This window comes from Mobula hypostoma, chromosome 21 (genome assembly GCF_963921235.1).
Source record: "Mobula hypostoma chromosome 21, sMobHyp1.1, whole genome shotgun sequence".
Taxonomy (NCBI): Eukaryota; Metazoa; Chordata; class Chondrichthyes; order Myliobatiformes; family Myliobatidae; genus Mobula; species Mobula hypostoma.
The window spans coordinates 13,549,845-13,576,440 of record NC_086117.1 but is presented as its reverse complement, the minus strand read 5'-3'; the positions used below and the strand labels follow the sequence as shown (position 1 = coordinate 13,576,440).

The 26,596-nt window shown below is 38.1% G+C and overlaps 1 protein-coding gene across 6 annotated transcripts in view; it reads left to right on the top strand.

The window, feature by feature from the left end:
• Window positions 1-26,596, top strand: part of LOC134359795 (disabled homolog 2-interacting protein-like) — a 609,971-nt gene that overhangs the window by 209,403 nt on the left and 373,972 nt on the right. Inside the window, exon 1 of one of the 6 annotated variants that reach the window (XM_063073443.1) lies at window positions 17,264-17,529. The exons of the other annotated variants lie outside the window; for them this stretch is intronic. Coding sequence (XP_062929513.1) covers window positions 17,409-17,529 — 121 coding nt within the window. The 5' untranslated portion in view covers window positions 17,264-17,408. Of the gene's footprint in view, window positions 1-17,263; window positions 17,530-26,596 lie in introns of those variants that run through there. 6 annotated transcript variants of the gene reach the window in all.

Below are 26,596 nucleotides of genomic sequence, written 5' to 3'. Positions count from 1 at the left end.
TATAGGAAACATCCTCTCCACATCCACTCTGTCCAGATCTTTCAATATTTGATAGGTTTCAATGACATCCTAGCTCGTTCTCAAGCTAGTACTGCCCAGAGCCATCAAATGCTCCTCATATGTTAACCCTCTAATTCCTTGGATCATTCTTGTGAACCCCTCTGGACTCTCTCCAACGCTAGCGTATCACTTCTTAGATAAGGGGCCCAAAACTTCTCACAGTATTCCAAGTGCAGTCTGACCAATGCCTTATAAAACCTTTGCATTATAACCTTGCTTTTGTATTCTAGTCCCCTTGAAATGAATGCTAACAATATATTTGCCTTCTCTACCGCCGATTCAGCCTACACGTCAACCTTTAAGGAACCCTGCATGAGGACTTCCATGTCCCATTATACCTCTGGATTTTTGGATTTTCTCCCCCTTTAGAATATAGTCCACACTTTTATTCCTTCTGCCAAAGTGTATGACCATGCACTTCTTTGCTCATTACCCCAATCTTCCTGAGTCCTTTACAGACACCCTGCTTCCTCAGCACTACCTGCCCTTCCACCTGTCTTCATATCATCCGCAAACTTGACAACAAAGCTATCAATTCCAGCATCCAAATAATTGAATTACTGTATTACATGAAAAGAAGTGGTGCCAACACTGATCCCTGTAGATCACCACTAGCCACCCGCAGCCAATCAGAAAAGACACCCTTTATTCCCCCTCTTTGCCTCCTGCTAATCACCCAATCTTCCATCCATTATAATACCTGTTTTGTAAATACCATGGACTCTTATTTATTTTGAGCAGCCTCATGTATAGCACTTTGTCAAAGGCCTTCTGAAAATCCAAGTAAGCAAAACCCACTGACTCCCCTTTGTCTATTCTGCCTGTCATTTACCTCAAAGAATTCTAACAGATTTGTCAAGCAAGATTTCCCCTTTGGAAGACCATGCTGACTTTAGCGTATTTTATCATGTGCCTCCAAGTACCCCACAACCTCATCCTTAATAATAGACTCCAGCATCTTTCTAACCACTGAAGTCAGGCTCACTGGCCTATAATTTCCTTTCTTCTGTCTCCCTTCTTAAAGCATGGAGTAATATTTGCAATTTTCCTCTCCTCTGGAACGATTCCGGAATGTATTGATTGTTGAACGATCATTTCTAATGCCTTCACAATCTGTTCAGCTACCTTTTTCAGAACTCTGGAGTGTAGTCCAGGTGACTTATCTACATTCAGACTTTTCAGCTTCCAAAGCACCTTCTTAGTAATAGCAACAGCACTCACTTCTGCCCCCTGATACTCTTGCATTTCTGGAATTCTGCTAGTGTCTTCCACGGTGAAGACTGATGCAAAATACTTATGAAGTTCCTCTGCCATTTCTTTGTCCCACTTTACTACCTCTACAGCATCATTTTCCAGCAGTCTGTTATCCACTCTAGTCTTTCTTTTACATTTTATATATTATTGGCTAGCATACCTTCATATTTCAACTTTTCTCTCTATAGTTTTTTTAGTTGGCTTCTGTTGGTTTTTAAAAGCTTCATAATCCTCTACCCTCCCACTAATTTTTGCTCTATTATATGCCCTCCCCTTTACTTTTATGCTACCTTGGAGGCCCTGATTTTTAGCTTACTGCCTGGCTATATTCTCTCCTAAAGACCTCCTCCCTATACCTACCTACTTATGTTGTTGGGACCAATATATACAGTACCACAACTTCTGGCTTACTCACCCTCTGCCTTTAGAATGCTGTGGATCCAATGTGAGATATCCCTGATCCTGGCACCTGGGAGTCAACATACCATCCAGGAATAAAGGATTGTGATTTTAAATGCTGCAATAGATACACAAATGATGTTAATGGTAACAAGATATAAAACATAGTTTGATGTCTGCAAGTGATCAGACACTAAAAGAAAAAAATTGGAACAAAATGGTCAATTTCTATTACCAGGGAAGTAAGTGCAAAGCTAACATTTACAACAAATGCTGTGTAATCTATTGTCCATTGGTAATTGTTTCTTTCTGCTGGTTTAGCCAGCGGCTTCACTATAAAAGAGCTTAGATAAGATTAACTTACTTCTTTATTGCCTGGGTTTAAACATAGTTTAAGATTATCCAGAATATGGTGAGCAGGGCAGGCCATAGAATCAACTGCACATTAAAGGAAGGAGGTTCTAGTGGATTCATGAATACTACCTCATTACAGTATTCCTTATTTTTTCAAACTATTTATTTATTTTGTACTTATAGTAATGTTGTCTTTGTTCTGTACTACTGCAAAACAACTAATTTTACGTCGTATAATACATAATATTCTGAGATGCATAGCTGTCATATCCACATTTCTGCCCCTCCCCCATTCATCACTACCGCTACCACCACCCTAATATTTCTTTGCCTTTGAACTGGATGAAGCTAAATGCACAAGAAGGTAAAGACACATTTGTTTTTCTATTGTTGTTTCGTTATGTTCTAGAGAGGTGAAAGCAATCCATTGAGGTGGACCAGTACTAAAGTGGTTGATGTTATGTTGAGCTACAACTGTACTGACAAGGTTTAAGTTACTTTCACTTGTGATTCTATATGAATCATGTCCATTGCCTCAATGTAGTTTTGTCTTAAAGCATTTGGCTGTTCACTTGTTGCCACATTGCTTTATCACCATTCGTGGTCCCAGTCATCCTCCCCACCATGAATTGCTTCAGTGAAACTGGGTAAACCTTGATGTACATTTTTGTTTGTATTTTGTCTCAGGCCAGCCAAGATCAACAAGTACAACTTTGCTAAATGGAGTGGGGAAAATCAATGAAAATTACTGACTTTATTTAAGAAGGACATTGGTAGATTTCTAGACAGAAAAGGAGAAAGGAGAGAGATTTTGTTGAGATAAAAAATTAGCCTTGATCATATTGAATGCCAAAGCACAGCCAAATGGCCTCCTACTCATGCCTTCCATTCTTATTGGTTAGATCCATTGGAATCTTTCGAGAATTAAAACTCAGTTTAGATTAACAAGATTGTATAACATAATTATTTTTTGCAAATATTGATGCATGTACAACATGTAATTGCTCTGGTGCATAAATAACTTTACATTTCGCTCAGTAGCAAAACGTTTGGCATAAATTTGATGTATTTTTAGTTACTTTTAGCTCGGATTGACTTTAACAAAACATTGAAAGGCAAAAATATATTTGGAACCAATATATAGTTGAGAGAATAGCAGAGACCATCAGCCCTGATAAAACAATAAGGGTGATAATCAGTTTGCAGAAAGCAAGTTGATAGTTGCAGATAATGTATTCAGTATCCATTTTGAATAATTAGAGCTTTATTTGAACTTCATTTCTGTAGGATCATGTAGCACTCTCATTCAGATTCAGGTTTATTATCACCATGCACCATGACATGAAATTTGCTGTACTACTGCAGCAATAGCGCAGTGCAAAGATATTTTAACAGATTTTAGCATTGAATACATGTAACAGTTAAAAAGGGTGCAAACAGCATCACTTAAGCACTAAAGTATATAAATTGCAATGGTTACAGATATAAGTTTACTGTTCCCTTAATATACCACTTCGTACATTCATTCGAACCTAGATCTAAAGGAAATACTACTGGAGCTCCTTGTTCACTACTGAAAAGTCATAGGTTATTTTTGAATTACTAAGATGCATGTTGCTCATAGATTGTTTGTAATATTTGGCCCCAAAATGCATAGATTTGTTCCAGTGATATAAATGTTCATGAACAAATCTTATTTCTGACCAGGATATTTTACTCTTCATCTCACTGTGACTACTGAGCTCACAGATATCCATAGTTGCAATGTTTGGTGTGGCCCGGCACGGGTTGGGTGGAGGTCCATGTCTTGGGGTATGCTCTGAATCTCTGTCAACTCTCATGAATTGGTGGCAATACCAGAGCAAATCCGGTGGGTGTCTGGTTACATTGGCCATGGTCAACTGGATACCTGGAAAGGACCAAGAGCAACAGATTTTTTTCAATAATATTATTGAAAAGATTTGTTAATTATGCATAGTGAATCTGAGAAATACACGAGCAGGCTTTGCTATTCAAAATAAAAGATCTTTTTAAAAGCTCACAACAAATAAGTTTGATTGTTTACCTTAATTACTGCAGGCCAGTTCTGCGGCAGTAAAGAAACCTCTTTGTAACATAACATCTAGCAGCTGTAGTGTGCTTCCTGGTGCCGCCATTTATTAAGTAAATTCAATACGTTAACTCTCAAGGCAATTTCATGAACTTGAGACAGGCTTCAAACTGTCTTGCAACTTAAGAAATTGCCCTGGAGGTTGAAGCGAGTCTCTCAAGATTTTCAAGTCAAAAAGAAGGGCAAGCTATAAATTCTAAGTTGAGCAACCACTAAATCTTTTTTTTAAAACTTTTTAATGAAGGACTTTTAATTTTTTTTTCTAAGGGACTCTTTTTAAACTGAGGACTTTTGTGTCTATTCTTAAGAAAAGAAATTTCCATGACATAAAATATTTTTCAGGTTCTTTCTGTAGGACCACAACCGGTTTGATGATAATCAACTTTTTTAAAAAAAAGTCTTGGAGTAGGTATGAAGTGATGCCAAAAAATATGAATAATGTAAATGGTTCAATGTAAAAATTCAGTTTTCCAAAAGATGCTTATCTTAGAAGATGTTAATGAAGATATGCTTCAAAGTCTGGGTTTTCATACGAAATCCCAAAGTATATCAGATTTTTGGTTTTTTAAAAATTCTTAATTACAAGTTGATCTCCATGCTATATTCATGGTAAATTATTGTTGATGTTACAAGCAGAAGTGAATACACATCTGCACTGATGAATGGTGTATGTGAAGTTAAAGCATGTGAATCTGGAATTTGATGACTCTTTGTAATCTTTATTGTATAAGAAGGTTATAGCATGTACACATATTCTTCTTCTGATAGGTCTTCATTTTGTCTAATTGCTTTAGATTCAGGAACCTCACTGTTTGTTTGATTCTTGAGCTTTGTACGTAGATTTGAAGTTGAATGTCATATGGACCCAATATCGGACAATTCTACAAGACTAATTTGTGACTAAAGCTGCCTTATGAAAGTGGTATACCACTTTACATTTTCAAAATTTATTTTACACAAATATTATTTCTACTGTACTTGTAGAAAACAAAAGGATACTGAATTAAAAACTGTTATATATTGGTATTGGAGCATTTGGCAAAATGATGATATTTTCAGGTGTCACCAACCGTTGCTTTGTAGAAACCAGCTCTAACTGTGGAGTTGCAATAAATGTTAATCAGTGCATGAGAAAGCCCAAAGGAATAAATGAACAGAGATATTATCCATAATATATTTGGTTTCACAAACTGGATGGATAATTTAATGTACATGGTGTGCACAAAATCTGGGAGGGAGGGGGTGCTTTGGGGTTATAATGATTTCTATCATTCATTCTTTGGGGTTTTTATCTGTTTTGTAGATGTCTGAAGAGTAAGAATTTCAGGATGTATATTGTATATATTCTCTGATGGTAAATTGAATCATTGAACCATTTCATTTTCTAGCCTTTTGAGTTTGTTATAGTACAGCTTAAACCACTTCAATGTCCTTAAACTAGTGGTAAAAAAAATCAAACCTGAACTCGTGCTCTGGACCACTAGTTGATTTCACCAGTTGTTGATCAGTGTCAAAGGCTTCACATTTTGAATACCTTGCCACCATTTCAAATCAGCTAACTTCTGGGATGAAGCAATCATATTAGCTCCATTACCATAGCTCATATAGCAAAATTGAACACCTTCACATTCATTTGATTTACAGCTTTGGAAAGCTAATAGAGGCAAGTTTCCTGAGGATTGACAATGAATCATCAGTTAAACCAGTTCCAGTTGCTGTGCCCTTTTCTTGCAAGAACTGTATGGAAAGAACACAATTTCTCTCACATTGACGAGTTAATGAAACAGCGACTGGTTTCCAAGGAGATGAGAAGTGAAACCTATCATTAATAAATTAGTGGAACACATTCACAGCTAATGTCAACGACTGTTATTTGGAGGTGATTTAGTTTTATAATGGAGGCTGTTTGGACTGGTTGGAAAATTGTGCATTTGCAGTTGATATTGTTGTATTATGTTACCAATCACATTGTATGCTGGTATGTTATTGTTTGTTAATGAACAAATCCTATTTGGGAATAAATTTTGTCTTGGTAATTATTTAAAATTATTCCGCCATTGCAGTTAATTCATTTTAAATTTTAGTGGTTTGTTTTCTTTTCTTTTAAAGGAAAGGGGTTGTATCTCCCTGTTTTTTTCAAAGCTGTTTGATGATAAATCTATTTTCTAGTAAGAGAAAATGGTATGATAGAATGAATGGTTTTGTAAGGCCTTTCATAATTCATTCACCTTGAATTTACGTCATATCTTTGTAAGTTGTCAATTGTTCAGAATGATTATTGAAACAAAAGCCAGTGCTGCAATATTTATATTTTTCCTCAATCTTTCAAACTATCCTTAATTTGAAAATCATGCAATAGCAGCTCTTCCTATTGTTTAAACAATTCACAGTGCCAATATTATGCTTATAATTGCTGTGTGGAATTAGATCAGTAAGACTTCGGCAATTTCAATTATCCTTTGACAGGAAAGGCATCATTTGGGGAGAGTTTGAAATGCTGTGAGTAATTTAAAAGCATGCTTTTTTAAAAGTGGGGTCCTCAAGAATTTCTCCCATGACTTATCTCCACCCTGTTGCTTGGGCACCATACCCTTGAAAACTCCTCTGCTTGCATTTAACATGGAGATTCTGCTCAACCCGCAAGAGGTTCAAGTTCAACTACATTCCATCATTTCTCATGAATTGCTGCCTTTTCTCTTCTTAATTGGGTTTAACACTAAATTCAGAACTTCACTGCAGATGTAAGAGGTTAGTATTCATTTCACAGATATATCTCAGGATGCTGAATTGATACCTCTACAGAATATTATGAGAGGAATCTTGTCACTGATTATATAATAGGAAGGGTTCATTTTTTATAATTGAATGGCAAAGGATCTAGGTTGGAATATGATTCAACCCCAAGATCAATGTTGGTGTGGGTTTAAAAATGTTCAAGGCTACTCTATTTCCAGACTTAATTTCTCCATTCCTGAATTAGAATTGGGTTTATTTTCACCGGCATGTGTCATGAAATTTGTGAATTTGGCAGCAGCAGTACAATGCAATACATGATAATATAGAAAGAAAAAGACATAAATGAATCAATTCAGTAAGTGTGTATATGTATATCAAATAGATTAAAAATAGTGCAAGAACAGAAATAATATATATATGTTTTTAAATGTGAGGTTGTGTTCACGGGTTCAATGTCCATTTAGGAATCGTATGGCAGAGAGGAAGAAGCTGTTCCTGAATTGCTGAGTATGTGCCTTCAAGCTTCTGTACCTCTTTCTTGATGGTAGCAATGAGAAGAGGGCATGCACTGGGTGATGGGGTCTTTGATAATGGACGTCACCTATCTGAGGCACCACTCCTAGAAAACATCTTGGATACTACAGAGGCTAGTACCAGAGGTGGAGCTGACTCATTTTATGACTTTCTGTAGCTTCTTTCTGTCCTGTGCAGTAGCCATCCCCACCCCTTACCAGACAGTGATGCAGCCTATCAGAATGCTCTCCACAGTACATCTATAGAAGTTTTCGAGTGTTTTGGTTGACAAACCAAATCTCTTCTAACTTCTAATGAAATATATCTGCTATCTTGCCTTCTTTATAGCTGCATCGATATGTTGGGACCAGGTTAGATCCTTAGAGATCTTGACATCCGGGAACTTGAAATTGCTCACTCTCATCACTTCTTATCTGCCTTTGAGGATTGCATTGTGCTCCTTTGTCTTGCCCTTCCTGAAGTCCACAATCATCTTTTTTGTCTTACTGACACTGAGTGTAAGGTGGTTGCTGTGACACCACTCAACTAGCTGGTATATCTTGTTCTCTCTCATTTCCAACTGTGATTCTACCAACAATGGTTGTATCATCAGCAAATTTTTAGATGGTATTTGAGCTATACCTAGCCACACAGTTGTGGTTATAGAGGGAGTAGAGCAGTGGGCTAAGCACATGCTCCTGAGGTGTGCCAGTGTCGATCATCAGCGAGGAGGAGATTTTATCACACAGATTGTGGTCTTCCGGCTAGGAAGTTAATGATCCAATTGCAGAGGGAAATAAAGAGGCTTAGGTTCTGTAGCTTATCAATCAGGACTGTGGGAATGATGGTGTTGAATGCTGAGTATAGTCAACAAACAACATTCTGACACGGGTGCTTGTATTGTCCAAGTGATCTAAGGCCGTGTGAAGAGCCATTGAAACCTGTTGTGGCGATAGGCAAATTGCAGCTGGTCCAGGTCCTTGTGGAGGTAGGAGTTCATTCTAGCCATGACCAACCTGTCAAAGCATTTCATCACCCTAGATGTGAGTGCTGCTGTATGATAGTCATAAAAGCAGCTCACACAACTCTTCTTAGGCACTGGTATAATTTTGTAGCCTTTTTGAAGCAGGTGGGAACTTCCGACCGTAGCAGTGAGAGGTTGAAAATGTCTTTGAATACTTCCACCACTTGGTTGGCACAGGTATTCCATTGGGACCTGCTTGTTATGATGCCATATTCTTATTTGCACCTTATAATGCCATGGGACAAATTGTCTGTTCAGTTTGTATCAGGGTACTGCTGGAGATGGCAGTTTATCTCAGTGTTCCCTACTGCTTTTTTTAAGTGAGAACTTGCCCTCTAGGTCCCTCAAAAATGAACTACTAGAAGCTGAGAAACAATTCCAGACATTTTCCACCACCTGAAAAAGGAATTCTGCATTCCCCCAGTTTAAAATGACCAAAAACAGAATGCTGGAAGAACTCAGCAGGTTGAGGGAAAAGGTGCGAGTCAACAGTTTGAGTCAGGATCCTATATATGTCTTTAACTGATTTACAGCTTTTGCCTCCACGTGTGCTGCTTGACTCTCAAGTTGTTCCCATGTTTTGTTTTTGTTCTATATTTCAGCATCTGCAGTCTTTTTTGTCTTTTTTTCCCCTCCATTATAACTGAAGAACCTTATGTGAAGTCCTCCCAATAATGGAAACATCTCAACATCCACCCCCTACAACCTCTTGTGGCATTGCAGTCCAAATATCAACTCCCCTTTGTGTGGAAATATTTTCCCTCGGGTTCCTTTTTAAACCTCTTCCCTCTCATGTCCTCTAGTATTAAATACCCCTGCCATGGGGAGCAGTCCTTGGCCATCTACCCAATCTGTGCTAATAACTTTGCCTTCAGCCTCTGTTATTCCAGATCAAATGGACCCAGCCTATCCAATCTCTCCTTGTAACTCCAGCCCTACAATCCAGGTAACATCTCACTACCACCACTCTCTGCTTCCTATAACCAAGCTAAATTTGTATCCAGTTGGCTAGCTTTCCCTGGATCTCAACCAACCTTCTTGACCAGCTTAACATCCAGGACTTTGCCAAGGCTTGCTCTACTCTTAATTAATGAGGCAAGGTAATAGACATTGTCTACACATGTCTATTACCTTGCCTCATTAATCCTATTTGTAACCTCCTTTAAAAAAAATCATTTAAATTTGTGAAATGTGATTTTTTTTTCCCCTTGTGCTCAGAGGAGTAAGGGGTGATCTCATTGAAGTCTATCAAATGGTGAAAGAACTTGACAGAGTGGCTGTGGAGAGGACGTTTCCTGTGGTGGGGGAGTCTAAGACCAGAGGGGACAGCCTCAAAATAGAGAGGTGTCCTTTTAGAACAGAGATGAGGAAGAATTTCTTTAGCCAGAGATGGTGAATCTGTGCAATTTGTCACCACAGGCCAAATCATTGGGTATATTTAAAGCAGAGGTTGATAGATTCTTGATTAGTCAGGGCATTAAAGGCTGCAGGGAGAATGCAGGAGAATGGGGTGGAGAGGGAAAATGGATCAGCCATGGTGAAATGGCAGAGCATTATTGATGGACCAAATGGCCTAATTCTCCTGTACCTTATGGTCTTATATCGCACAACCCCTATTTTCCCTCCTAATTTACTTCTTAAATTCACTAATACATTCTTATACTCTTAGTGCTGTGTACACAGGGTCCTTAGCATTGCCAAGGATCCCTCCTATCCATCCCACAATCTCTTAGATCCCCTACCATCAGGCAGGAGGTACCATAGCATTAGCGCAAGACTGTTAGGTTGGGAAACAGCTTCTTCCCCAGGCCATGAACTCACTGCCACTACCCAGGTCTCATCACTCATGAACTAATCAGTAGTGTCAGGGAGTACAGTAGTGTTAAACTTCTGGAATATATCTTGGTATTTGTTAATTTTCTTGTAATAATATTTCCTTCATGTGCTGTGTGTGAGTTATATGTAACACACAAAAAAGTTGCTGGTGAACACAGCAGGCCAGGCAGCATCTCTAGGGAGAGGTACAGTCGACATTTTGGGCCGAGACCCTTCGTCCGGACTAACTGAAGGAAGAGCTACTAAGTAATTTCCTCCCACTTTCAAATCTCTTACTAGCTCTTCCTTCAGTTAGTCCTGATGAAGGGTCTCGGCCCGAAATGTCGACTGTACCTCTTCCTAGAGATGCTGCCTGGCCTGCTGCGTTCACCAGCAACTTTTTTGTGTGTTGCTTGAAATTCCAGCATCTGCAGATTTCCTCGTGTGCGAGTTATATGCACTCTATTGCTTGAGAAAACTATCCTATTTATGATAAATTCTGTCCCATATGCTGCTATATTTCCTGCTGATTATTGGTAAGGAGAGCTATAGTATAATCTCATTTTTTTAATTCTTTAATCCTACCCAAATAGCCTCATGGACTTTCACCCGGGCTATCCTCTCTAAGTACTGCTGTGATGTTCTCCGTAATAAATAATGCAATTCTCCTTTTCTTTCTTCTAGCAAAAATTAAACGGCTGGAGGAACTTAGCAGGTCAGGCAGCAGTTGTATAGGCAAAGGGATAACAGATACTCTGCATCTACAGTCTGCTGTGCCTCTCTTACTTCAACCTCCGTCTCCCTGAAAGCATCAATACCCGGGAACATTGAGCTCTCACTCCTGCCATCCCTCAACTATGCTTCTGTAGTTGCTGTATCACAATCCCTCATGCTGGGTTCATCTGCCTTTACCTGTGCGGCTACTTGCAGTAAAATAAATGCAGTTTAGCCTGTCAGACCAACCTTCCTTTCTGTCCTGCTTTAACCTCTTGTATTTGCTTCAGGTTTCTCATCTGATAAACTACTGGACTTAAAGTAGTTGTGTAAACCTTCTCGAGGAGTACTCCACACAAGGATATTGGTTTCCCCACCAGTTTAGATGGAGTTTGGCCCTCTTGTGCTGGTCACCTCTGCCCCAAAAGGGATACCATTTGACAAAATAGCTGAATTCCTCCTGCCTCCAACAGATCTTTAAACACACATTCATTTTCCTTATTCTCCTTTTCCTACACTCATCTGTACAGGCATTAATCCTGAGATTACAACCCCAGAAAGCCTACTTTTTAGCTTTCTACCTAACTCCCACACTTAGTGGATAATTACTTCAAGATTTGAGATTTAGAAAGGAATTTTGGATGCATAAATTGAAAGTAATTACTGCGCCTGAGCTTAATTTAATAAATTAATTCACTTCATTGCTTGCGAGCAATACAGTCCCCTTATTAGACATTCAATATGATATAGCTGACAATCAAATTTATATCAGTATTTGCTTCAATCCAGGAAGTTGTAATTAATATTGTTGGGGACAGAAAACCTCAGAATATTTTAAAGACTTTTAAGTTCTGCATGTGACAAATTTTTGACATACCATGAAATGCATGTATAGTGCATTCCAGTTAATTGGGCTGTCAGTTCATCAGGGTATCCGTTTATTTGGGACAACTCTTAAATAACAAAAACTAATTGCGAAAATAGCCGGGATTCACCTTGTTTATTTGGAACAGTATACTGCTTAATTGGGAAAGGAGACTGTTGCCAAACAGTTTCTAACTAGTGTCAATTGTATGCATTTGTGGCCACTAGACGTTGCACAGTGGTTAGACCGAACAGGGTTTAACAGCATCAGTTGCACGTGTTTCAAAGAGCCATGATTTTTGTCACTGATGGTTGGCGACAAATGAGCAGTAAGACAGTTCAGAATTGTTTTACTCACTGTGGTTTCAAGCACTAAGACTTGGCAATGACAGAAAAGGCCAGAAGTGAAAATAAAATGATTTAATAACTTCAACAAGTTAGGAACTATGAAGAATTTGAAGGTATCAACAATCATCTTGAATGGTTACAATGAAAATGAAGATTTAGAGCATGCAATCATTGAAAGCTTTGTATAAAGCAGTCCATTGTCTATATTAGGTGTCTGCACTGATTTTGTTCATTTACAGTCAATCAAAATAACACGGCAACATACACCTGATGCATTCCTTCAACGTTAACTGTTAAGAACTAATACGTTTTGATAGTATTGTAGTAGTATTAGTAGTGTTCTAATTTGTTCTGTATTATTTAAATATATAATTTGTTACTTTTTTTTATATCTTTTTGTCCATTTCCACGAAACTTCGGCTAATTGAGGCAGATGCTTAATTGGGCCAAAATGGAGTGGTCCTGATGTGGCCCAATTAACTGGAATCCACTGTATAAAGAAGATAAAGGAGCAGCAATAGGTGACTTAATTGTTTGCTGCTCCTTTGTTCAATCCGGTCATGGCTGTTTCTTGAGATCAATAACATATTTTGTTCTCTCCCCATACCACTTTCTGTGTTTTGTATCTAGAAATTTATCTGTATTTTTTTCAAATACATTCAGTATCTTGGCTTCCATAGCTGTGGTTATGAAACTCTACTGTCAATTGCTGGAGTCTGCAAATGGCTGCCAAGACCTCAAGTCCTGGTATTTCCTCCGCTGACCAGCATCTTGCTCCCTTTTGACTTGGTGTTTAGCTATTTGTCATATATCTTTGTGGCATACTTATAACATCTCTTGCAATATAACCTGATCAGGTATTTTTGCTAATTTCAATGTTTTGTATGAGTGCAACCTGTTTCACAGCTCCGGTGACCTGTGTTTAACATTGACCTCTGTGCTGACTATGTGGAATTTGCACATTCTCCTTCCGACAGATTGGGTTTCTCAGAATATTGCGGCTTCTTCCCATACCCCAAAAACATGAAGGTTAATTGGCCACTGTAAATTGACATTAATGTGTAGGTGCAAGGAAAAGTCTGGAGGGAATTCATGTGAGAGAGTTTGGAATAAAATTTGGATTACTATATCTAGGACTCCAATTCCACACTCTGACCTTGATCCCTGGATCTCGAACCACTTCCTCCTGCCAGGGAAAACACACTCCCTGTGTGCACCTTGTCAAACATTGTCAGAATTAAATACATTTTAATGTGATTCTTCTGAAGTGCATACAGACCTAGTCAACCCACTTTTTCTTCATACATAGTACCCACCTCCACCAGACCAGGAATCAGTTTGGTGAACCTTTGTTTTAACCATACCCACTTTTTTTTTGCCAATTCTACTTGTTTCATTATCTGAAAGCTGCTGAAGGTTTGTGTTATAGCACTAATGTATCATGACAAGAATGTTTCAGACATCATAAAGAAAACGGCTTAATTTTGTTTGAACACAATTATTGCATCAGCTCTCAGGAGTTTCATCTGATCATGTACCTTTCATGGTAGATCAAAGAAAACCCCATCTACGTAGTCTATCAGAAGTTGCTCAGCTTTCATTTCAATTGTTGAGTTAACTCTGACTGATTAGTTGCATATGATTTTAATATAGTATTCAGGTAGAAAATTACCATGAGTCAATCTTGATCCAACTTTGAGGATTGTCAAATACCTCGGTGATAGTACTTTTGGAGAATCCTGCATCTACCTACCCCACCCTTGCCAACTAAATGTTCCCATGTCAGAATCTTCAAAAGAGACATCGGCTATTGCATTTGTTTTGTATAATACAAATGTAATGTAAGTAGTGTGGATAGAATTTGGGTTTCAAAATGCCAAAATTTTTAAATCTCACAAAACTCTTTCAGTTGAAGTACGTAACACTATCACAGTGCCAGCGACCCGAGTTCAACTCCGCTGCTGTCTGTAAGGAGTTTGCATGTTCTTTCATTGACTGCATGATTTTCTTGTGGGTGCTCCAGTTTCCTCCCACATTCCAAAAACATGCGGGTTAGTAGGTTAATTGGTCATGGGTGTAATTGGGTGGTGTGGGCTTGTTGGGCCGGGAGGGCCTGTTACTGGGCTGTATGTCTAAATAAAATAAAGCAATTATGTTGTAATGCAAAGACAATTTATTAGGAAATTTTGCTTTGTTTGTATACCATCAGAGAACAGGGCTTCCGTGTGACAGGAGACGGAAGGAATTTGAGATGCATTTTCTGATTTTTTCTGTGTAGATACAACATCAAGCTGGTATTTACAAATAAGTTGTAATGTGCATATCTTACAAGTATTTACATGTTTTATTTTCAGAATTTCACTGTACGTATACTTATGTTACCTCTGGTACAGCTGATACTACAAGACTACTTGTCCCTATTAGCTTCAAATACAAATAAAATCTCTCCCAAAATTGGAAGTTATGGTTAAACATTTCAAAAAATACACTAATATTGATCATTAAGATATAAATTTTGAAGCTTTTTGGTGCAGAAAGGAGCTTAACTTTCTAACGTATTAATGTTAACCTGATAGTATAATGCATACATTTTTGTAAGTTGCAGACAAAATAAAATATTAGTTTACTATTTGCATCATAACCTTAAAGATTAGTATGCTTCTGATGATAGTGCAGTATTTGTTATTGGTTTGTTTACACATGACTGAAAACATATGTACACATGGCATTCTTTGCTACTTTCCAAATAATTTTGGAGACATTGATCTAGACTTTCTGCTTGACTTGCATGTGTTTTATACTCTTTACTACCACCTCTGGTGGAGATTCACATTAAAATGACAGCAACTTTTAATCATTTCAAACAAGAGGCTGTACTGCGTTGCAGCGTACTTGCTGTAAGTATAGTATGTGGCAGTGTTTGATATCTATTCCTTGGCATCATGAGATGAAAGAGTTCACTTGCATGCAGTGTAGTTAAGGCTGGCAAAAGTTGTCTTAAGTTTTAATGACAGCATGATTGCCATCAGTTTTGGAGATTGTAGTTTGTCCCCTTTAAAACGCAAAATCTGTTCAGTTTTATTTAAAATATGCATTAAGGATACCTTCATGCCTACTATATTGCAGAGATCTTTGTTGCATGTTGGCATATTGCCAGGAGTTTGGAAACTACTGAAAAATTAATCTGACCCAAAAATATCAGTCAATTCATTACAGGAACAAGCAGAATCCCAGCACCACTGAGAAGTGCTGACAATACTAGACCACTGTAGTATATCCTTTATGAGAGGAAACTGGACAATCTCAGCACATTCCATCGCACTGATTGGCATTGACACCTCTGTCCACCAGATTGCTGGTGTGGCGAATGGAAGAATGCCATTCTAATGCAGTGAGTCGCGGGGCTAAAGATAATTGTTGGGTCAAGTGGAAGGAGCTTTTACAGTGCATCTGCCTGTGGTGCACTCACAGGGAATCTATGATGTAGGTTGAATGTCCTGAAATTGAATAGTTACCTTTTCTCGGCACTGATGTTCCTCTCCTTAGTGAAATTAAAATGTTTGAAAAATATTAAATTCTGTGTAAATACTCTTTCAAAAATATTGTATAACAGTAACATAGATGAAGTATGAATTTACAGAATTGAATTTGTGTACAGCATGCTGGTAAAATTATGACCACATGCTATTGACTGTGTCTAATTACAGCACTGTGGGCTGTTTCAATTTAAAAATAATTTTAAAATAATGTTGTTTGCAGGTGACTATAATAAACTGCTGGCAATTTTGAGCTTCAAAGGAATTTTTTAGCCTGAAGGCAGGAGCCTACATGTCTATCTGATTTATGCAGCACACAAGGGAGACTGAAAAGGCTCTTAGGAAATATAAGATTTTATCCCTTACCTTTTGAGTTCCTTTCAGTTCATAAGTTATCAATTCTGCCACAGTTAATCTGCTTTCAAATTTCAGTTATTTTACTGACCTGAGGCAAAACTTTATTAATTAAACATTCTCCACAACTGAAATTGTGTGAAATGTATTCCGGTACAATTCCTGTCTTTGAGAACTGACATTTCCTGAAAATCCTGTTTCCATGGGCAACCAGTCAGCTTTTCAAGCAAGTGTACCTTCCTGTCTTGACATTTTACTTAAAAAGAAAATTCCATGTAAAGGCTGGGGTATTTCTCACTGCCTGAGGATGGTGGATTGCCTCATTTTCAACTGTGAAATTGAGTTGTTCATGTTTGGATATGTCTTTATTGTCACTTTCAAAACAAAATCACTAAACTACATTTTTTGGAATCATTGACAAAACTAGATAATCTTATTGAATAATTAATGTTTCTTCTATTCTTATTAATACATCATTCCCTATGTTTTAATGAAATGAATTTTAATACTGAGTGGTAAAAATATGTCCAACATGCTAAAATTAACACAAAGATAACTTAAAGGTAATTTAAAGTAACCGACTGAATAATTTTTAATGCAAGTCAGTAATATTTACCTTATTTATCTTTTAATATTCTGTACAGGTGAAGCAAATGACAAACTAATGAAGATTGAGTATCTCAATTTACATATAAATTATTATTAATCAAATTAACAAAGGCTAGAGCATACTTAAAGTTCTGCATTAATTCTTGAATGAAATGGAATTCATCTGCTGTCCAGCTGTGAACTTGCCTACTTGACCCAAACTCCTCTAATGTTAACTTGATTGGCTCATTTCCGTACTGCCTTTAAGTTACCCTGGGCCCCATATATTCTTTGAAAACCTGGAATAGATTCCTAAAGAGCAGCTACTTGTAGCATATTGTGTTAGTGTTTTACTTTAATACTTGGAAGATGATGGTAAAAGGGGATTTGTAAGAGTAAGCTATTGGCAAAGAAATGTAGCTACAGGATATAGGTGTCTGATAAGTATCATTTTGAACATCCAGATTAACTCAATGCAAATGGACTGATTCCAGTTCAGGGTTTTTTTAAAGCTCAACTTTTGTTCATTGGTCCATTCAGCATTCAGTTTCCAAATGCAACAAGCGTATCTCAGAGTAGTGCAGAACTATGACTATAACAACAGGCTCGGACAAGCTTTTTAAATAAAAGTTGCTACGGAATATTGCTTTGAACGTTAACTCTAATGAAGGAGTCTCGGAACTGAGGAGTTTGATTTGAACAGATTGAAGAAATTATTGGCAAAGCAACAGATGACAAAATGTCAGTCAACAGCAGAAAAATCTCTGGACGTCCATCCTATTACTACAGACTGTTGGGGAGGTCACGTCTTCAGAGACAACGCAGTCGCTCCAGGAGTCGCAACAGGCCAGGCAACAGGGGTAATACAATAGGTGTGATATAATATGAGATTCTGCAGAATCTTGAAATTCTGGTTAAATCCTTGTTAAAATGTGTTTTCAATGTTCTGAATGTGAAATGACAACATGAGTCTTGCATGCCTGCAGTGCTTGTTTCCTATCTTGGCAAAACAGTTTTCATTGTATTAATGTGCAAAACCAATATCAGAAAACGCTTGTCTAATTCACACTTCATAAAGAGGGTGTACTTCAATTTTGTTGTAGTCTAAGTTCAAGTGTCTTTCATGGCTAATCAATTTGATCATAAATGAAGTAAGTTATTCAAACCCACAAGTATATACTTTAAGAAACAAGCAAAGTAATAGAAACTGGTTTCTAGTATATTACTTTTTAATAAGTATCCAGGTTGTTGTTCTTTGAAAGGCACACTTTTTAGTATAAAATCTTAAATGCTGCCACAGTTTGCTCTCCTGTCATAGGTTTCTGTATTATTATAATATAGAGCTGAAAAAGATCTAAAGCTGTATATAACCTTAAAATGAAACAAGCTATACCTTTAAACCTAGTCTGGAAAATGTCTCGTCTGAGTTCCAACACAAAACAGCTCTGTTTTATTGATCACTTTTTATGGTAAAGCTCAAGTGTCTTCTGTGATCAAAGATATACTTGGCAGACATGTAAAGATTTACTGTATAAATAAATGGACTAACATTGACTTGACCAAAGCATGAGTTGCTGTTAAAAACATAACACCTGTCATTTTGTGTATGTGTGTCCTGATTTAGTGAAGGCTTGTGGCAGCACACAGTAGAAGACAGATCACTAAGACGGTACTTGCTTGAGGAGCTGCTCTGCTGCTCTGGTTAAATCACAGTTTGCAGAGGTATTTGTTAACTCCCTAACAATGGCTTTTAAATAAAATGTTAACTAACTCAGTAGATTTATAGTACTTTCTCATGGAGCTGAAGGATGAGCATACTCAAATATAGAAATATCCATATTTACAATCCAAAGCTAGTATTGAATATCTGTTACCTTGTACATCTACTTGAAAAAAAGATCCAAATCCCTTCATAAATGTTAAAGTAATTTTGAAGTTAAGGTAGATTAATACTGATAAAATGATAAAATTGGCACATATCGCATGATGTCAAGGAAGTGAAAGCCCAAGGAATGTAAGAGAGAGTGGCAAATTGAATCCAAGTCAATGGTAGAAAGATAAATTGATGAGTATTTTGTGACTGAAAAGTTGTTACTATTGGGTTTCAAAGTTCAAAGTAAATTTATTTTCAAAGTACATGTGTGTCACCATATACAACATTGTGATTCATTTTCTTAAGGACATACTCAGTAAATCCATAATAGAATAACAACCATAACAGAATCAATGAAAGACTGCACCAAGTTGGGTGTTCAGCCAGTGTGGAAAAGACATACTTTGCAAATAAAGAAATAATAATAAATAAACAATAAATATCAAGGACATGAGATTAAGAATCTTTGAAAGTGATTCCATATGTTGGAACATTTCAGTGATGGGGTGAATGAAGTTATCCTCTTTGCTTTAAGAGCCTTGTCCTTCAGGGGTAATAACTGTTCCTGAATCTGGTAGTGTGAGTCCTGAGGCTCATACTTCGTGATAGCAGTAGCGAGAAAAAAAAATCATGCCCTGGATGTTGGGGGTCCCTAGTGATGGATACTGCTTTCCTATGACAACACTTTGTATATATATGCTCAATGGTGGGGACAGCTTTATCCATGAAAGACTGGGCCGTATCCACTACTTTTAGTAGGATTTCCATTCAAGGGCATTGGTGTTTCCATACCAGGCTCTGATGGAGCCAGTCAATATACTCTCCATTACACACCTAAGTAAATTTATTAGAGTTTTAGATGTCATGCCAAATCTTCGCAAACTCCTAAGGAAGTAGACGCACTGCTGTGCTTTCTTCATAATTGCGCTTGCGTGCTTGGCCCAGGACAGGTCCTTTGCAATAATAAACCAAGGAATTTAAAGTTGTTGACCTCTCCACCTCATCCTCCGATCAGGACTGGTTCATGGACCACTGGTTTCCTTCTCCTGATGTCAATTTCCCTTCTATATGCTGATTCACCGCTACCTTTGATTCGGCCTACAACAGTGATGTCATCAGCAAACTTGAATATGGCACTGGAGTTGTGCTTAGCCACACAGTTACAAATGTAAAGCAAGCTAAGCGCACAGTCTTGTAATGCACATGTGCTGATGGAATTTCTGGAAGAGGGGTTATTGCCAATCCAAGCTGACTGGGGTTTGTAAGTGAGGAAATAAAAGATCCAGTTGCCCAAGAAGGTACTGAGGCCAAGGTCTTGGAGCTTATTGATTAATTTTGAGGGGATGGTGGTATTGAATGCCGAGCTGTAGTTGATAAAGAGCATCCTGATGTATGCATCTTTGCTATCCAGATGTTCCAGGGTTGAGTAAACCCACAGAGCTCGACAATTGGTCCCTAGAAAAATTGGGAATTCAGTCCAGAGAGATGCAAGATAAATGCAAAAGGCAATGGGAGGATGTGTGCATACAAAAAAAAGAGATGTGGAGTGGGCATTCAGCCTCTTAAACCTGATCTTTCATTTAATCAGCTTGCAGCTCATCAATTTGTAACCTTTACCCCGTATTAGTATCCACCCATGGTAACCTCCCACCCCCCCACCCCCCACCCCCCACCCCAACACATATCTAATTTAATTCTGCCTTAAAATATTAAAAGTTTCAATTACTGTTTCAAAAAGTTGTGGCCTCTGGAGGGAGGGGGGAAGAAATCACCCTATGGCCCCTCCTTCTGATTTTTGATTTCCCATGACAGGAACCTTCCACTCCACGTACACTCAATCCAGCCTCTTCAAGATGTTGTATCTTTCAATCTGCATATAAAGCCATTCATTTCAGGTAATGGTCCAGTAAATCTTCTCTGAACTGCTGCAGTGTGTTGGCATACATCACTAAATAAAACAAACTCTATGCACTGTATTCACTTAAACTATTCTGACCGTACCTTCGAAATCTGGAACCTCTACCCGCAAGGAGGACAAAGACAGCAGATACCATGGGGACATGACTACCTGAAGGTTCCCTTCACAGAATCCTAACCTGACAATTTAGTGCCAGCTCTATATCATCACTGGCCCTTAAAAAGATGTACTCTTTCCCCTTCAGAACTGGAAGTATTTTCACAAAAGAGACTGCAGCAGTTCATGAAGGAGGTTCACCATCACTTCAACCTAGATAGAGATAGACAATAAATGCAGGCTCCAGGACAATGAAAGTAATGACCTGATGCATAATCTTCCAACTTTTGTATTCAATTTTCCTAGTAATAAACAATAGTAATCTAAATATTCTGTTAGCTCACCTAATGACTTGTTGTACCAGGAAAGTACCATTTTGCAAATCAGGCACTTGGACACCCAGATTCTCCCCCCACATCTCAGTTTTGTAGACTATCACCATGCAGCATTTTTTTTTAATCCCTTGCACTCACTTGTACTATGAACAGTTTTGTGGCCTTTATTGAAGAAAGGATGTGCTGACATCAGAGGGGGTTCAAAGGAGGTTCACGAAAATGACTTAAGGATTGAAAGGCACGTCATATGAGGAATATTTGATATTTCTAAATCTCTACTCACCGGAATTCGGAAGAGTGAGGGTTGATCTCATTGACACCTATTGAATGTTGAGAAACCATGATGGGAGTGGATTTGGAGAGGATGGTGGGGGAGTACAAGACCAGAGGATGCATCTCAGAATAAAGAGGTGTCCTTTTAGAACGGAGATGAGGAGTAACTACTTTAGCCAGAGAGTGGTGAATCTGTATAATTAGTTGCCACAGGTGGCTGTGGAGGTCAAGTCATTGGATATATTTAAGGCAGAGACTGATAGATTCTTGCTTAGTCAGGGCATGAAGGGATATGAGGAGAAGGCAGGAGATTGAGGCTGAGAAGGAAAATGGATCAGCAATGCTGAATTGTTGGAGCAGACTCAATGGGCCAAATGGCCTAATTTTGCTTCTATATCTTATGGTCCATGTGGACAATTCTATATTTTCATAAATTATATTCCATTTGCCATATTCCTGAACCTAAGTACGAGGGCTGATTGATAAGTTCGTGGCCTGGGGTAGAAGGAGTCAATTTTAGAAAACCTAGCAAATTTATTTTTCAATATAGTCCCCTCCTACATTTACACACTTAGTGCAGCGGTCCTGGAGCATACGGATCCCTTCTTTGTAGAAGTCGGCATCTTGGACCTCCAGAAAGTGGCCCACAGCAGGGGTGATTGATAAGTTCGTGGCCTTAAGCAGAAGGAGATGAGTTATACAGCTCTGGTTACATGCACGTGCAGTTCAACTCTGAGTGATTGTGCAGAAAGTTTGAAGTTAATAACTCATCTACTACTACCTTAGGCCACAAACTTATCAATCACCCCTGCTGTGGACCACTTTCTGGAGGTCCAAGACGCCGACTTCTACAAAGAAGGGATCCGTATGCTCCACGACCGCTGGACTAAGTGTGTAAATGTTGTGCTAGGTTTTCTAAAATTGACTCCTACCTTAGGCCACAAACTTATCAATCACCCCTTGTATATTTCTTTGTAGTCTCCTTAGGTCTTCTTCACAACTTACCTGCCTAGAATCCTAGAATATGTCATCAGCAAATGTGAGAAGCCCTACTGTTAGTGCTTTCATCCATGTCACTTGAATGCTTTGTTAACAGTTGCAGCCCCAGTATCAATCTCTATCTCAGACTATTTCCTTGCTCTCACCAATCAGAACAAAGATCATTTATTTCCTGTTACCCAGTCTGCCGGCCTTCCATCAGCACCAAAGTGTTAACCTCCTTCATACTGAATAGTAGGATGGAGCAAAGCAACTTTATGGTGTACCTTTTAATGGAATAAGACAGGCCATTAAGATGTTTGACAACCCTTATGGAATACATACCGTTGTTAGTGAAGGCATGGAATATACGAGCAGGGGAGTCTTGCTTTAGTTGTTTACAACATGGCTAGCCCATGTTTTCAGTGTTATGCACAGGTCTAGTTTCATCTTTACAGGAAGGAAGCTGCAAAGGACACTTAAGGTATCGTTGTAAGGATTAGAAAATTTTAGTTTGATGAAAGATTGGATTAAAAAAGTTATTTTCCTTCCAGAGGAAGGTGAGGGAGACAATTGGGATGGATAAGGTTATGGGAAGCCCGGATAGAATATTAGGAAGGACTTATTTATCTTCGATACAAGACACAAGAGATCCTAGATGTATGGTAAGGTAATTGTTGAAAAGCTTGAAACGGAGTTGAGGAAAAGGGTTTTTACTCAGACTGGAACTCCCTGCCTGATTTGGTGGTGGAGGAAAATAAAACCCTCATCTAATTTAGTTTGGGTCTTCCCTAGGTTATGACAGGGCTCTGTATCTGTGAACTGTTCATAGGTGGCAGAAGATGTGTGTAGCTTCAGGCAGTTGGCGCAGCCATTCCACTGGTTTCCCAAGTGCTCATTCGTATGTACAGCTGTATTTAAGTCAGACATCTGTAACCTCAGGAGGACCTGTAATTGATGAAGGCTTTGACCTGCAGGGCTATGGACTGAATGCAAGATTGAGTGCCACTTTTTTAACCTTCACTAGGCTGAATGCCTATTTCCATGTCATAATTCTATGATTTTCTGATACTTATTATAGTTTTTTACTTGCATCTTCAGAGCAGCACATTGCAGTTGCTTTCGTTTGCAAATATTGATACGCTTCCAGTCCTCCGTGCCATAACTTGCAAAAGAGCATGTCATATGCAGAAGAATTTACAGTGTCATTGCAAGATTTCTTTAGGTTAGATGTGTAGGGGTAAAAATCTCAAAAGTGAACAAATAAGAATTAAAGTACTAGATCCGAGTTTATGTCTGCCTTTGTTTCTATATTGTGAGATAGCTTCTGAACTCAAGCATTAAATTAACCCTCAGTGCCCAAATTTGTGCTGCTGAATAGCTATGTAAGGTTCCAAAAAGTGGGAACAAGCTACCCTCAATATTAGCATGTGACAAATAAAGATATCCTTTACAATGCATAAAGTAGCCTTTGTTTGCATAGACAAATAATGACGTAAGCACCCGCATCCAGTCCTCACTTCAATACATCCACCTTTTAAAAAATGGAAGGGACATCCAAAAGTCTATGTTATGCTGCAGCAACATCTGAGGTCCCCACCCTCTGACCTTGATGAACCCCTCTTCCTCATTTCTCTCTATCCATATCATTAAACTAAAGAATATGTTGTAGCTCCCTTGGTATCCCTAATCTTGCTTTACCATCACATGCTTCATATCATATGGAGCACATTCCCTATCTGAAGATCTGTTATTCCTTAGGCCTCACCAAGAATAAACAAATCAAATCCTCACCAACCACCACTTATTCCCTATCTACCCCTCTCCTCCAAGGTTCCTGGAGGCCCAGTTGTAATCATAAAGCATCTTGATATTTTTCCATGTCCTATTCCAATCTGAACGTTCCCATCAGACAAGGATTACTGGTGTTACCTTTCTGCTGTTGTTCCGTTGTGCCACTTCGAGATTTAATATCTGTTTGGAACCCACTATCTTGGGCTTTGGATCTTACTGGCTTGTATAGAAGCTGCTCAGCTTCATTCTTCATGACTTTTTTGATGTTCAGTTGCATTAATTGAAAGACACATTTAAACAATTATCACAAATTCACACAAGATATGTTTCTGCTTGTTGAGGCCAGTAAGATTTTCAAAGAGCAGTTTTGTATGTTTACATTGATATGGAAAATTACTTGATGGTGCTTTAGGAAACAGAAAACAAATTGCCAAACTTGCAGTGTGAGCTATCCCCCCCAGCTGGCCTCCCTTTTGATGTACCTACTGTTGTAAAACAGCATGTATAGACAAATTGTTTTCTTGGCCTTTTTCCGTAGTTCAAGAGGTAAAGTAAATGGGATTGCTAGCTTCATTTCCAGCAAAATATCATAATGGTTAATCAGAGCGTAGCTTCACTGATGATCTTCGTTTATTGCCTGAAGCTTCGACCATCTTCTGTAAGGAAATGAAGAACTATATTAACCCTCCTAATTTGAATTATTGAATAAGACTTCGGTGAGTATGTTCAGATCCTACTCCAAATCATTAGTCACTTCTGAATTTGCAGAACCCTTAACCACCACCAGACAGTGTCATTAAATTACAGAATAGCTGTCTGAAGAAAGTCTGGTTTTCACAGTTTCAGATGAGAACATTCATCCTCTAAATTAACTTTTGATGCATTATTTTTGGTCTTATTTAAGTGCATTTTAATCTTCTGCATTTTTAAGCATACAAGAGTTTTAACTGATAATGACTTGTGGCAGCAATTGTTGGAGCAAGGGCCTTCATAAAATTCATTATTCTTTCATAACGCACATTTAGTAAGTCTGCGAGTCTCGTAGGATTGCTATATAAACTATATGCATGTCAGCACATATCGTATGGGAGTATAATACTGATTTAGTCACTTAAAATATTTAAGAGGGCAATCCATTGTATAAATGAATCCATCGATCTCTGGTATTCCATTACATTACTTTCATCACATACTACAGTCAAATGGATTCATTTGTACAGATTCATTGACTTATCATCCAATGAGACAGTACACGTTCAGCATACGCTTATATAAAACAAGAGGATGACCAACTCCAGCTGTTTTTATTTCATCACCTGCTATTTTTGCCTGCATAATTAAAGCTCATTGGCTTTTTCTGTTTATTCTCCTTCTGCATATTAATTGCTGCCTTTGACAAATATACATTAAGTTTCTGACTACAATTTAATGCACTGTTTGTGATTTATTAGTCCCCACATCATGTGAATGAATGACATGACTGGTGAAGTTATGGCTGTAGGTCTCTGATACATTCTCCGTGGTGCAGCCATGTAGTCTAATGCAGTTTGTTTGCACAGCCTTAGCTTAACCTCACAGTTTCACTAAAATGCTTTGAGCCAAACTCTGACCTTTGAGCAATCTTTATTAGCTTAAGGGGAAAAATGCCTGCTTGTTTTATTATCTTAAATGTCCTTTTCTCCCCTCTGTTTTGGATTAGTAGGCTTGATTTAACTGGCTAATAGTAAATTATTATGATTTAATTATAAATAATTAATGCTTCAAAAAGAAATGTTGAGACGTGTTGCAATTGTGATCTAATTCTAACTGGCCCCATATATTTGACTAGTTTAATTTTATTAAGCAATCATAAGAATCTTCACATTAGATTTTCCATTACACTGCGTTGTACCTTCAACTGCAGCAGGTAAGCAGATCAAAGAACTTGTCAAATAATAATAATAATTATCAACAATCAACTATAAACTGTATTCTTCATTCTTCTGGCTGCTGTTATACTTAAAAGTCAGTACTGTGGCTTGTAATGGAGTTAACTAATGTTTCAGGCGGTATACGTTTCTGAGATATACAGAGTCATAAAGTGACCAGTAAACTGATTTGGAAATTTAGAAATTGATCAGGGGTTTTCCAGAAACTGACGTTTTAAGCAAGTGGCTAAGTAAAAGGTTTATATTTTCTGATAAAATTTATATTCTGGTTTGTGTATCATTCGTGCTGAGCTAAGTAAGGTACAATAGACATACGGAAATGTCATTAACTTGAAACTTTTGGTGGCACAAAAAAAAGTCTGCAGATGCTGGAAATCCAAAGCAACACACACAAAATACTGGGGAACTCAGTAGGTCAGGCAGCATCTATGGAAGTGAATAAACATCTGACATTACAGGCTGAGACCCTTCTTGAGGACTGAGAAGGAAGGGTGCAGATAGATAGATAGATATACTTTATTAATCCCGAGGGAAATTTGGTTTCGTTGCCAGAATAAAAGGGAGTGGGGGGGTGGGAGAGGAAGGAGGCTAGCTGGAGGTGATAGGTGAATCCAGGTGGTGGGAAAGGTAAAGGGCTAGAGAAGAAAGAATCTGATAGGAGAGGACAGTGGACCATAGGAGAAGGGGAAGGAAGAGGGGACCCAGTGGGAAGAGGTAAAAGTTAGAGTGGAA